This window comes from Cricetulus griseus, chromosome 4, assembly GCF_003668045.3.
Source record: "Cricetulus griseus strain 17A/GY chromosome 4, alternate assembly CriGri-PICRH-1.0, whole genome shotgun sequence".
NCBI classification, from domain to species: Eukaryota; Metazoa; Chordata; class Mammalia; order Rodentia; family Cricetidae; genus Cricetulus; species Cricetulus griseus.
In genome coordinates, this window is record NC_048597.1 from 72,053,375 (window position 1) to 72,067,453 (window position 14,079).

Below are 14,079 nucleotides of genomic sequence, written 5' to 3' on the forward strand. Positions count from 1 at the left end.
ACACCTGGTGGCTCATACCTACAGGCCAAACAGTCAGGAGGTGGAGGCAGGAATAGTTCAAGATCACTCAGCTATATTGTGAGTTCAAAGCTGGGGTGGCCTACCATGAGACACCCGACTCCAAATAAGTAGTCTAGAGCTTATATGTGCAGGATCAAAATTCGACCCAGATTCATTTCCACTAAACAGGACATTGCTCATATACTAGCATGTTCCCCACGAAGCCCACAATGGTAAGCACACACAGTCAGTGTGCTCACATGCTGTGAGGAAGTTTGGGGTTAGCGAATTCAAACCTGCCCAGAGGGAACCCTAGTGTTGCTGGTGGATCTAGGGTAACTGCGTATCCGAGGAAAATAATCCTCACACCTCAGAGTGGAACGGGCAGGCCAGCACCCTGCCCAAAGCTCAGGCTCCCAGTAGCAAATGACTCCTTAGGGGATAGGGCTGGGGCTCAGTAGCCAGGGCTGTGACAAAGAACAGCCTGGGCATCCGAGCAGCCCCGCTACGCCCAGGTGACAAGGAACACACAAGCTCCACCCCTGCCCTTTTCACACAGGCAGACACACTCCAGAAACCACAAAGGAGACAGAGGTGCAGGCGGCCGAAGCCAGCATGATGCGCTCTAGGCAGGCAGCAGTCCGCGAGCGCGCAACTCAAGCAAAGGCGACAGCGTGTAGCGCAGCCGGCGGAAGACTGCGTCCGAGCCAAAACTACTCGGGAGTCCCGTGCCGGAGGTGTCGGGCTTCGCCAGCGCCACGTAGAGCATCGGCAGCGCCAGGAAGCCCAGCGGGAGCAGCAGCAGCGTCTGCAGTGCACTCAGCGCCCACAGCCTGTAGAACCACCAACGAACGTGCGACACGGGTTGGGGGCTCCGGGAACCCGGACCGTCGGGCCCCCGCTAACCACTCACCTGATGCTCCCCGCGCCCGCACCGCCAAACAGCCGCTTTTCCTGCAGAGAAAGGGCCGCATCCAGCTCTGCGCCAGGGCAGCGGCCAGGTTCCAGACCTGTCTCTTGCCGGGAGAACAGGTCGCCCGTAGCGGGCGGGTCCCAGCTCCAGCCCGCACGCCCCGGCCCGCGCTCACACAGTCCGCTCTGGCCACCTCCTCCATGAGTGAGCCCGCACAGCCCTGCACCCGACGAGGCTGCGAGTTCCACCTGCAGAACCCGCACGGAGATGGGCCACCCGGGCTGGCCTTGCGCTGCCCTACCATCCTCCCCAGTCCCAAACCTTACGGTTCCGAGCCACCGCGCGTAGCCTCCAGCGCAGCCGCTGCCTCCATCACCTTTCCCTGTAGCTCCTGGAGGGTGGCAACAGGGACTCAGGGCGGAGGATGCGGTCCACCGCGGGTCAGGGGGTGAGGAGAAAGGGTTGAGGCCGCGGGGCATTCGAAAGGGATCGGCTCTCAGAACCAATGGGGCCGCACCTGCAGAACTCCACTCTGCTCCTGAAAGCTGGCCCAGGCCTCTTCTGTACGCTGCGCGCCCTAGAAGCCAGGGGCTGGGATGAGCATCGCCAGGGCACGCCCTCCCCGAGCCCTCCCCTCAGAGCCCAGCGCCCTTCGCACCTGTCGCAGGCCTTCTGCTTGCTTGGTGAATTTGGCCTCTGCCACCTCCAGATGTTTCTTCGGGAGGATCCAAAGGATGTCAAGAACCTGCGCACACCTCTGTGCCCCAAGGCTCGGTCCCGGGCCTTAGGGTCTGATGCTCCACCCAGGCAAGCGCGCCGCCCCGCCCACAGCCATACTCCGCCCCCGGCCCCGCCCGAGTACCTGCAGCGCCATAAGCTGAGTCCCCAGTTGCTGCTCTGCTCGCTGTTGACTCAGCTGTTCTCCTCCATAGTAGAAAAGCTGGGGACGGAGCTCGTGAGTGACTGGCTTATGGGACTTGGGGGCGAGGGTGTGGCCTGACTCTCAGTACGTACCTGGCTGGACAGCTCCTCCCACTCTTCCTGCAGCTTCCGATTGTGTTGCTCCTGCGGACGGACGGGGTCCGGGCTGTCTAGGCCTGTTCCCCAGCCTCGCCACCCCGAGCCCTGCCTCTTGCCCTTGCCCTCACCAGGTCCAGCCGGTGCTGCTCCGCGGCCTCCAGCAGTCCACGAGCCCGCTCCGCGCGCTCCCGCGCCGCCTCGCGCGCCTCCCCTCGGATAGCCCGCGACGCTTGGCTTCGTCTCCGCTGCAGGCTGCGCGGCCGGGGCGGGGGGGGGGGGGGAGAGACACACAGACCAGGGATGAAACTAGGACCCAGGCTCCTCCGGGAAGGCCCAGCCGCCAGCCCGAGAGTTCCAGACCGAGGTCCCACTGCCCAGAGTCTCGAGACTGCCACAAGCCCGCCCTGGGGCCTCGGTGCCCTCGCACCTGCGCTCGCGCTCGCGCAGCTCGTCCAGGCGCCCGGTGAGGCTCTCGCTCTCGGCCTCCAACCCACGCACCAGCTCTTCTAGCTCCTGCTTCCGCAGACGGCCATCGCGGTTGTCCTTCTGCAGCTGCAGCAGCTGCTCCTGCGGCTCAATCATAGCTCCAGCACTCTCCCCGGACCTCCGCCGCCTGGACTATCCGCTGGCCCCGCGTCACAATGGGCAGCGGGGGGCGCCAGAGCCCGACCCGACAGGGGTCACGCCCGATCAATTCAGGTCTACAAATTTCATCAAAGCAGGTGGCCCCTCTAGAATCCTATCTCCTGGGGTGTGGGGACATGAAGGTCGGAAGTTCAAGGTCATCTTTTGCTACACATCGAATTTGAGGCTAGTCAAGGTTACCTGCGAACCTGTCTCAAAAACCACAACAAAAATATCGATTCTCAATCGGATTGATAAAAAATTAATAAAAGTAAAAGACCGGACTTGACGGTTCAAGTCTGTAATCCCAGAAATCCAGAGATTAAGGCAACAGGACCGATCGCCTAGCGCTCAAGGTCAGCACAGCTATATAGCAAGAAGCAAGACTGAACTAGCACAGTAACTGTACTTACAGGATAAGTCAGTTGTAACTCACCTTACATTCTGAGTGACCAAGCAGGGGAACACTAGAATTTTTGAGAAAAATGTTTGAAATTAAGTTCCTTAATTTTCTCTCCCATATGTTGCAACCATGATGACTTTGATGTGGTCTCTGTGGATGGACTTTTGTGCCTTGCTGAGTGCCGGGTGACAGGACACTAAGCAGTGACTGAGGGGTGCATCTGTGGCGCTAGAATGCCATGGCATTCTCTTTGCCTCCTTGACTTTAGCTCTAGAAAACCCAACTGATTGGGCTTGTTGGGTGGTCTGGGTAGGAAGGGAATAATGGTGTTTTGTGATGTGGGTGCTCTGTTAGCACAGAGCCTGGCCTTGAACTCAGGCCTATCCCCTGCCTCCGTCTCCCTGGTACTGGATTACAGGTGTGCACCATCACACTCGGTTCAATAAATGTATTCTACAATTTGTTTTCAGTTGTGCATATGTTTGTGTGTTGGTATGTACCACGTGTGTGCAGCTGCCTTAGGAGGCCCTCTGATCCTTTGGAGCTGGAGTTTCAGACAGTTGTGAGCCACCTATGTGAGCCTAGTACTGGGAACTAAGTTCAAGGTCTCTGGAAGAGTAGCAAAGAGCTCTAACTGAAGCCTGTGACGTTTTGAAGCCAGTCTGGACTACATAGGCCATGTCTCAAACAAACAAACAAAAACAACAATGAATAGACTTTTTTTTTTTTTTAGTGTGTTTGGGATACAACTTGGTCCGAAGAATCCTTGCATATACAAGGTGTTAGGTTCAAAACTCCAGTATTACACACACACACACACACACACACACACACACACACACACACATACACACACTTATTTAAAGAACAGACTGTGTCAGTTAGCTCTGGCTAACCTGGAACTCCCCTTGCTGCCAAAATGTGCCTGACCTAGACATCCATAGCTCTCAGATACCGTCAGCACATTTCAGATTCCCAAGTTAGGGTGCTGTGTGGTCATGTCTATACAAATAGTTCAAAACTCCAAGTCTTTGAAACCTGTCTGGCCTAGGCATTTGGAACAGGGTGTGTGAACACTCGGTTTTTGTATTTGCTGAACTGGGGGCAGAGACAGAGGCTCGATGACTGGTGAGTCTTTCCCTCTGAGAATGCTTCTTCTTCTCCAGCAGCTGTTCCCACCAGACGCCTCATCAGCCATCGCCTGCCCTCCGAGGCCTTTCTTCCCCCTCTGCCTCTGAGCAGCTCCCTTTGTTGGCCACCGCACAAGCACACCTGCAGCTACTCAGCTTTACCAGTCTAGGGCCAGCTCGTCCTTTGTTTGATTTTGTTCCCTTTTATTCCCTTTGATACAGGGTGTCATGTAGCTCAGACTGGCCTGAAACTCAACTGTGTAGCCAAGGATGAGCTGGGCCTCCTTACTCTCCCTCTCACTGCCCAAGTGCCGAGACCATAGATGGCACATCTGTGTTGGCCTTTTCTTGTGGTCAACTGCTGCTTTAATAATGAGGAGGAGGAAGGTTCTTGCTAAGGAGCCCTCGCTAGTCTGTAGCCCAGATTGGCCTCCAAGTTGTGGCAATCTTGTTTTTGAGTCCAAAGGCTTGTACCCCCATCCCTGGCTAAAAATTGGCAGAAGAAAAACACCATGCTATGTTAGAAAGGTAAAAGTTGAGGCAAGATAGAGAAACAAAATTAGGACATGGGAAAGGATAGGAGTCCCGCCCCCATCCTGGAGCCTCCCACCAGGGTCAACATTTGCTGTGTCAGATGTAATGAGCCACTTGTTTACAGACACACAGACACAGGATGCTAACATGACAACGCACTCTGCCACTCTGCTTAATGCCTAAATGTGTGTGACCTCACTTAGGGCATCACCACATACACACACACACACACACACACACACACACTTGCACGTTCAAACACACACATGCACACACATGTGTGAACACACACACTGGCACACTCACACACACATGCACAAGGGCATGCACTTCCAAGACTCAGTATCTCTGGTAACTCTGCATCCCTGTCTTATCAGCAGTGATCCTATTAAATAACCCTCTGAAAGCTCCCTGTGATCTCAGACCTAGGCTCCTTGGCCAACCTTTGAAGACAACAGCTCAAATCCTACCTGTGACCATCATAAAGAACATTTGAATCTGCCTTTAAAAGCCATTGTATAGCAGTTTCCTCAGAGAGGTGCCTCAAGATTCAAAGTCTAAAGTGAAGCTGTTAAGACTCAGGAAGTACCTGAGGCTGAGCAAAGGCATCAGACACCTCCTTCCTCAAGGTCACAGGAGACCAGCCTCACTGCCTGGAAGTTCAGACTAACTCCACTTCCTTGAAGAGACCCTCCCCAGTGTTGAGCAGCCCGGAGGCTGTGTGCAGGTTTACAGCTCCCTGTAGGTAGCCCAAAGAAACACATTGTCACCAACTGCTTCACCATGTTGGGCTTTGGTGGAATGTATCCATATATTCTTTGGTCATCAGTTTTCCTATCTGGGGTCAGAAGACAATAGTTTGTTCACCTCTCCCAAGGAAAACTTCCCACAAGAGACCCCCACATCCACACTTGGCTATCTCGCTTCCTTGAGGAGCCCACACCTATGCTCTGGGTGAACCGTTTCTTCTGAGCATCTTGCCATCTCTTACCCCTCATGCTTAAAGTCTGTAATATCTTAGGCTAGTGACATGCTCAGCAGACAAGTCTAGTAAACTGAGTTCAATTTATAGACCCGCAGGAAAGAACTCTGAAGGGCTGTCCTCTGACCTCTACACATGGAGGCCATGGCACAAGTGTGCCACCCCCCAACACCAAAGACACACAAAATAATAAGTCTCATTTTATTCTTTATGTGTATGGGTGTTTTACCAGCATGTCCATGCACCGTGTGCATGCAGTGACTGTGGAGGCCAGAAGAAGGCATCAGATCTTAAAAATGAGTTACAGATTGTTTTGAGCTGTGGGTGCTGGGAATCCAACCAACTCTTCAGGGAAAGGGTTAATAACTGCTGAGCTGTCTCACCAGCCCCCAAAAATGTTTAGTAGAACCTCAAGTATGGGGGTGGTGGTAGCACACAGCTTTAATCCCAGCACTTGTAGGCAGAGGCAGAGCTGGGCTGCTGTGACAGAAGTGGCACCTTGTCCCCACCTCCCTTGACAAAGGCTATACAAAATGACAGCAGCTCACTAAGGACTTGGCAGGCTGACCTCTGTCTACAGCTTGGGAATCTTGGCCTTTTCCTGGCTGCAGACAGGCTCACCTGGGGAGGGTGAAGGATATTCCTGATCTGAGGGTTTCTCCCTGCTACCAGGCTAGGGACCATCTCCTGCCTGGGAAGGGGGTCAGTGCTCCAATGGGTACTATGTACAAGGCTGTAGTTGCCAGGGAAATGGTCAATGTTGGCCCTCCTAAAGGGACACTCACCAATTTGCTCTCTGGACATTTCCTCAGGGCTCTCTCATGCCTTCTCCACCCCTCACCCAAGGTCCAAAATGATCTCTCCTCTATAACATTTTGACCTGTCCACTTCACTGTTCAGCTCCACTAGGGTGCCCCTGGGCAGCTTCTGCAGACCCTGAACAGTCCTCTCCCTTTGCTGGTCCTGTTCTGATGCCCCCAGCCTCATGTCCCCAGTTCCTAGTGCAAACTATAGACCTATCCCCCAGACTTCTCCACTATGGTGGGAAGCCCCCTGCCTCAGCCCAGTATGACTTGGGAGCTCCATTTGGCCCCATGAACAAGGAGGTTGGGGACATGGTCTGGAGGACAGCACTAGCTGCCTTGTGCCACTCACTGGTTGCCACCCCCATTGCCGCAGCTTCAGACCAGATCACTCCAAACTCCCCAAGGTCTGCTTCCCTTGTCACCTCCCTAATAACCTTCCAGAAACCCTCCATGGCTGTGACTTCACAAAACCCAAGTTCAAGTCAGTGCTCACTGGGCTCCAAGGCACAGAACCCTGCCACCTGCTGCTCCTTAGGCATGTACCTGCAAGGACACTGTGCCTTTACAGCATCCCAGCACCCAAATAACAACCCACCCTGCCCGATGTGGTCACTGTGTCCTTGGTGCTCAGCAGTAGGCAGCCACTGGAACTCAGGACAGTGTCCAGAACGTAAGAAGGTATTGTTTGTACAGAGTTTTGCTACAGAAAGCTGGCCTGGTGACCAAGGACACTGGCTCCTGGGGGGAGAAGCTGGTATTCCAAAGCCAGGTAGATATGGCCTCAAGATTCCACAGCCAAATCCACCAACTTACCAGGATTCCCCTTCTTCCGTTTGCTGCCCCTAACTCTGACACTCTGACACATCTGGGCATCTGTAAGCCCACTGGGCCACTGGGATCATGGCAGGCAGGGGGTGGGGGGGGTGGGGGTGGGGGTCCATCAAGCAGCCATGACTTCTTTCCACTTTACATCCATCTCTCAGTAGCATTCCCATTCATACCAAAGATGCTAGAGCTGGTTACAGTCTTCTCCCTGGCGCTATCTGAATGATATGTCTTGGCCCTCACCTGGTGAGTAGGCCATCGAGGTGAGACATGGATTGTTGATGGTGCGCTGGGGAGAAAAGGGAGGAGTCTGGACACCTGACCTGCTTCGTTAGCACCCACACCACACCTAACGAATCCCACTGTAGGTGTAGGCCAGGGGCCAGCAGTTGGTATCTGTTATATGTCCGGATACACTACCCAAATTCCTGTGCCCTGGATCCTGGGCCACATCTGTCCATACTGAATCCCAGACCTGCCCTATAGTGGTCACTTCAGCCATGTGGTGGCTTCATTTGCCATCAAAATAAATGTCTGTGGGCAGGGTCTTTGATGATGATGGCAGGAAGGTACACTTGACACTTTCATTACCAAAGTCAAGCCTGACTGAAGGCAGGTTTAAAGGCAGCTATAGGACCAGGGAAACAGAAACTTGTCTGCACTTGACAGTGAGTTTTTACAGTGTGTGTGTGTGTGTGTGTGTGTGTGTGTGTGTGTGTGTGTGTGTATACTTCACAGCACGCAGGTCAAAGAACTTGCAGGCAATCTGTTCTCTCCATTATGTGAGGCCCATGGGTCAAGCTCAGGTTGTGCAAGTCCCTACATCCATGAAGCCATCTCATCACCCTGTGGCTTGACTTTTAAGGTCCTTCATTGAGTCAGCTGGTGCCTGGTCTCTGCCCCATACACCACTCAAAATTCTAGCAAATGCCAGATAACTACCCCATTCTTTCCTTTCCTTTTTTTTTTTTTTTTTTTTTTTTTTTTTTTTCCGAGACAGGGTTTCTCTGTGTAGCTTCGGAGCCTATCCTGGCACTCGCTCTGGAGACCAGGCTGGCCTCGAACTCACAGCGATCTGCCTGCCTCTGCCTCCCGAGTGCTGGGATTAAAGGCATGCACCACCAACGTCTGGCCTTTCATTTGTTTTCTAGTTTCTCTGTGCAGCTTTGTCTGCTGTCCTGGAAGTTGCTCTGTAGACCAGGCTGGCCTCAAGCTCAGAGACTGCTCCAATGCTTGCATGCAATGCTCTTTCCCTGGGATACCAATCCACTGTACCTACATCTATCTAAGGGGCAACTTAGTACTAAAGTGACACTGAAGACTTCATCCTGTTATGGGTGGTCAGGGTCTCAGTGGCTTACGAAGAATGAATTTAAGGAAAATGGCACAAACACTTTCACAGAGAAAGTGGAGTCTGAAGGTCAAGGCTGGATGTGTGAAGGTCATGGACAAGGACGTGGATGCTGATGGGGTCTAAACCGTGGGGCTAGTTGCTATGGGGCATGGTTTGGGTGGTTCTCTATTTTGATTGACAGGTTGAGTTATATATTCATTTCTTGTTATACATGTACCTTCCCATAAAGCATCTTATACAACTGTACTTGGGCCTAAGGTGTTAAATAAGATAATTGCCTCTAAAAGTTCACTTTAAGGACACAATCTGCCATAGTGCACATGAACTCAAAACGAGTTCAGGCCAATTGACCTCCCTCCTTTCATGCCTGGACATAAAGTATGGGGCAGACGTGCCTGTAATCCCCGCAGGCAGCAGGTCTACACAAGGAGGTCCAGGTCAGCCTGTCTCAACAACAAAACACCTTGACCAACATACAGCATAGAATCTAAGTTTGGTGGTCATATAAGGGGAAACCTATTGTTGGAAGGGTCCTAGGTTGCTAAAAGGTTGCCAGGTGCATTGTTCAGAGATATGTGTACATTCTACATACAGGTAAATCTTCCAAGCTGCTAAGTGGTTTTGTTTTATCAAGACAAGGGTGTCTCTGTGTAATAAGCCCTAGTTGTCCTGGAACTAACTCTGTAGACCAGGCTGGGCCTCGAACTCCAGAGATCCATCTGCCTCTGCCTCCCAAGTGCTGGGATTAAAGGCCACTACCACCAGGCAGACCAAATGTATTATAAAAGAGGTAAGCACAGCTCAAACCACATTGAGCCTCAGGCTGCTTGTTGTGGTGGTTTGAATAGCTATGGCTCCCATAGATTCATGTGTTTGAATGCTTGGCCTATAGGGAGTGGCACTATTTGATCTCGTAGCAGGAAGTGTCACTGTAGGGGTGGGCCTTGAAATCTCCTGTGTTCAAGCTACACCCACAAAGGGAGAGTTCACTTCCTATTGCCTGTGGATCAAAATGTAGAACTCTCAGGTACCTCTCCAGCACCTGCCTTGCTTCTGCCATGACGATGATGGACTAAACCAGCCCCAATTAAATGTTTTTCTTCATAAGAGTTGCCTGCCAGGGTCATGGTGTCTCTTCACAGCAACATAACCCTAAGACATTTGCTGACTCAATAGCACTGGTTAAGGTAGAGAATTCACTGTGAAGACTATACTCAAGAGCCTTGTACAGGAGGCTGGGTGGCAGCTTTTGTGTAATTCAGAGTTGCTTTTATCTTTCAGACCAGCTGTCCATCCAGCAGGAAGAGCAAGCAGAGAAGGAGCAAGTGTCCTGGGCTCCTCTGGAATAGATTGTATATACCACTTCCTGACACAGAAGCCAACAATGATGGCTCTGAATGCTACACCAGGGACACCCTTGGGGTGATCAGATTTATTACCTGTGCTCAGAAAGAACAGAACTGAAATTAATAGATTAACTTCAAAATTAAATGGGGCTAGTTTTTAAATTTGCTGCCCAGCAGCTGTGCCAGTGCCAGAGTAGAACTCTCAGCATCACTCGAGGTTCCCAAGATTTCTGTATCTTCAGGGACTATGACCCCAAGGCCAGGCTCATGCACACAGAACGGTGCCTTCTGTATTCCTACCCTATCCAGAAGAACCAGCACTCCCCCTCCGCCTCCACTCCCAGCTTGTCTGGTTTTTATAGGTCAGCATTCAGCTGGTCCCTGAGCCTGAATCTGCCCTTGCTCAGTCCCACCACACAACCAAGCTCCACTCCCTCCAGAGACTCCAGTGAGCTCCCTGGTCTAGGGGAGAGCCTTGTTGACTCCAGTTGGCTCCTGCCTCCCTCAGGCTCACAGACCTCCAGTGGCCCAGGCCATACATTCCTATTCAGATCCTAGAAAATAACCAGTACAGACGACCACACATGACCTAACAGCCTGTGAAGGGGGCAGCCACCATTACAGATAGTCAATGTTAACCATCTGTAGGTGGTACCACCACCACCTACCTGGTTTGCAGCACATGCTGAGAATAAGACATCAAAAGTTCCCTTTGGACATGGGGAAGGGCCCAGGCCCAGCACAGGAAGATTTGGTGGACTTTGCAGAGGCCCCATTGAGGGCCCTACCCTGCCTGGGGAGTGGTGGGTGGATGGGGTAGGGGGTAGGTAGGAGGTGGGGGAGGAGGGATAGGGGTGAGGGGAGGGAGAGGGAGAAGGGACTTACATGTGAAACAAGCTTGTTCCCTAACTTGAATTAAAAAAAAAAGAAAGAAAGAAAAAAGTTCCCTTTGGGGTTAGGGAAATGTGAAGTGTGAAGACTCAAGTCCAAACCCCCAGAACCCACATAAAGCGTTTGTCTCAAGTCCCAGGGCTCCTGTGGGAAACTGGGAGGAATCCCTAGAAGCTACTAAATAAATAAAGACGAAGATATTGCCTCCAACAACATAGAAGTTGAGGCTAACACGCAAGGCTGTCCCCACACATATGGCACACGCACTCACACACCTCACACATATTAAAAAGCAAGTTTTGAAGCCAGAAATGGTGCATGTCTTCAGTCCCAGCGCTCAGGAGGAAGAGGTAGGGTGGATCTCTGTAAGGCCAGCCTGGTCTACAGAGCAAGTTACAGGACAGCGAGGGCTACACAGAGAAACCCTGTTTCAAAAAACAAAACTAAACAAAAGAGCAAGTTTCATGGCTGGGGAGCTTGCTCAGAGGTTAAGAACACTTGTTGTTCCTGCAGAGGACGCAGACTCTTGTTTTCCCCGTACTTCTTTCCAGAGTGCTAGCCTGGGTGACATGAGACCTTAAGAAGAGGATGCCAGGTATGTTGGCACAAACCTTTAACACCAGAACTCAGGAGCAGCCAGCTCTTTCAGGCCAGCCTGGTTACACAGTGAGTCTCGACATAGAAAGGGTTCCTCATCACAAGCACAGTCCCACTCACGAGGCAAGACTGCTTCTTTCATCCTGGCTCCTTCCTGTTTCCAGATAACACTGTGGCCAGATCTTTACTGCAGCTTAGGTGCTGATGCTGTAAATGGAAACTAGCCTGTCCTGAAGGCTTGAGCCATCCACCCCACTAAGTAGTCCCCTTAGGAGCCAGAGCTGTCAAAAGCCTCTTCCACAGCTCTGGGAAAGAGATGTTTCCAACTCGGAGCACCGGGACTGAGCACAGCTCAGGGTTTGATCGGCGCCCCGGATACCATGCTGTACATTCATCTCCAGCACTGCAAAAGAAAACTGTAAAGGGAACCCAGAAGGAAACCAGCTAAGACAGGGTTTTGAGCGATGGGAACGCCTTTAAGCCATGCAAGGGATAGCTGAGCTGGTCATCAAAATTTAATTTTCAGGGCTAGAGTGATGGCTCAGAGATTAAGAGCACTGGATGGGGGTGGGGAGAAAGAACTGTGGTTGGAATGTAAAATGAAATAAAATTTTAAAATGGAGAAAAACGAATTTTCAGGTATCTTAAATAGACAAATCCAATTTACTTTCAGCTATAAATTAAACTTGTTTTAAATTCTCCATTAAAAAAAAAAAAGCAAACAAAAACCTTGCTGATCTTCCAGAGGTCCTGAGTTTAATTCCCAGCGACCACAATGGTTGGTGGCTCACAACCACCTGTAATGGGATTCGACCCCTTTCTTCTGGCATGCAAGATAGAGTTTACGCACATAACAGAGCACTCATATACATAAAACAGACATTGGGACTAATCATTAAATCCCAACAATGGGGAGCAAGAGGCAGGAGGATTTGAGTTACAGGGCAGAGGTGAGATAGTACCTCAAGAACAGAGGGGGGTGGGAGGGAAGAGAAAGGAAGAAATACTTCCATGGGAATTTAAAATAAACCAGGTATAGGAGCTAGGATACATATAATTCATCCAGTAGTGCTTAACTATTGTACACAAAGGCCCAGACTCCACATGCATACCCAGACACTCACAGAAACAAGGAAACACACAGAAGAAATTTAGACTTTCTTTTTTAAGTTTTAAAAATGATTTATTCCTATTTTACCTGCATTCGGGTTTTCCCTGCACCTGTCTCTATGAGGGTAGTTGTGCATGTCCCCCACCTTGGTCACCCTCACCTGCCATGGAATCAGCCAAGGTCCCCCACAAAAGGTTCCTCACAGGTAGACACCCTGAAACTGGAATTATAGTTTTTAGCTGCCATGTGAGTGCTGGGAATTGAACCTGGGTCCCTGGAAGAGCAGCCAGTGCTCTGAGCTAGCTCTCCAACCCCATAATTAAAAAAAAAAAAAAAAAGTTTCTGACTGTCCTGGAACTCTGTAGACCAGGCTGATCTCAAACTCACGAGATCCACCTGCCTCCTGAGTGCTGGACTAAAAGGCATGCAGCACACCCAGCAGGAACTAGACTTTCATCACCAGAGACAGGCAGGTGTTAAGGATACCCCAGTGAGCTGGACCACAGCATTGTACCATCTTCAGGAATTTGAGGGAGAGAGGATGCTCACTGGCTGTTCTTCAGAGGACCCAGGGTTTGTTCCCCAGCATTCACATGGCAGCCCACAACCATCCATCTACTCCAGTTCCAGGGGGGTCTGAGGACACCAATAACACAGTTAAGTAGACAAACACATAAAAAATAGACTTAGCTTGTTGTGGGGGCCAATGCCTTTAATCTCAGTCTTGAGCAAGAGTCAGGTTTTTAATGTTCATGAGCCTATTTTTTAAGTCATCTCATCTTGTAAGTGTACACAGGGGAGTTTGAACCTAGTGTCCTAGCACATGCTGGGAAAATTGCTTGGCCACACCACCACCAGCCCTTAGGAATCCACTTGGAGCAGAGAGTTGGTGGCACATGCCTTTAATTCCAGCACTCAGGAGGCAGAGGCAGGTGGATTTGAGTTCGAGGTCAGCCTGGTCTCCAGAGTGAGTTCCAGGATAACCTCCAAAGCAATACAGAGAAACCCTGTCTCGGAAAAAAAAGAAAGAAAAAAAAAGAAAGAGAAAGGAAGGAAGGAAGGAAGGAAGGAAGGAAGGAAGGAAGGAAGAAGGAAAGAGAGAAAGAATCCACTTTGAGCCTACCAAGAGTCAGGCCAGCAGCACTAGTTCTGGAAATCGCCCATGGAAAGGGCCCTCATCTTGCCCAGCCCTTTCTCTCTCTCTCTTTTTTTTTTTTTTTTTTGGTTTTTAGGGACAGGGTTTCCCTGTGGCTTTGGAGGCTCTCCTGGATCTAGCTCTTGTAGACCAGGCTGGTCTCAAACTCAGAGATCCGCCTGCCTCTGCCTGCCACCAACGCCCGGCTTGCCCAGCCCTTTAGTTACAACTGTGCTCCTGGGTACTGGTCACACCTCAGCCCAGCTTCTCCACCAAGTCTGCTTTCTGGACAGCCTCAACTAATGTGAGCCAGTATTGTTCCGACCATGCTCACATCAAAAGGCCATCCCTGCCATCAGTTCAGCCTGCTCTCCTAAGACTTGTCACTTTGCTGTAGGGTACAGCCAC

The 14,079-nt window shown here is 51.2% G+C and overlaps 2 protein-coding genes across 2 annotated transcripts in view; one reads left to right on the plus strand and one right to left on the minus strand.

Moving 5' to 3' along the window:
• Pi4ka (phosphatidylinositol 4-kinase alpha) overlaps nt 1–3,429 on the plus strand; it is a 137,422-nt gene extending 133,993 nt beyond the window's left edge. Inside the window, exon 56 of the transcript XR_004769993.1 lies at nt 560–3,429. The gene's annotated coding sequence lies outside the window, so the exon portion shown is untranslated. The remainder of the gene's footprint in view (nt 1–559) is intronic.
• Tmem191c (transmembrane protein 191C) lies at nt 626–2,537 on the minus strand. The gene is made up of 10 exons (XM_027413205.2): nt 2,361–2,537; nt 2,062–2,185; nt 1,928–1,978; nt 1,776–1,853; nt 1,572–1,628; nt 1,431–1,490; nt 1,240–1,304; nt 1,089–1,161; nt 914–954; nt 626–833 (listed from the first exon to the last, which is right to left on the minus strand). The coding sequence occupies exons 1-10, from the start codon at nt 2,513–2,515 to the stop codon at nt 626–628; spliced, it is 912 nt and encodes a 303-aa protein (XP_027269006.1). The 5' UTR covers nt 2,516–2,537.
• Nucleotides 3,430–14,079: the final 10,650 nt, after the last annotated feature.

Bases quoted from the DNA above. Each gene is read 5' to 3' on its own strand.
- Tmem191c (XM_027413205.2), bottom strand. From the start codon at position 2,515: ATGATTGAGCCGCAGGAGCAGCTGCTGCAGCTGCAGAAGGACAACCGC. The intron at 2,186-2,360 runs GTGCGAGGGCAC...CCGGCCGCGCAG, and splicing joins CTGCGCGAGCGCGAGCGCAG to CCTGCAGCGGAGACGAAGCC. The intron at 1,854-1,927 runs GTACGTACTGAG...CTCCGTCCCCAG, and splicing joins GGGAGGAGCTGTCCAGCCAG to CTTTTCTACTATGGAGGAGA.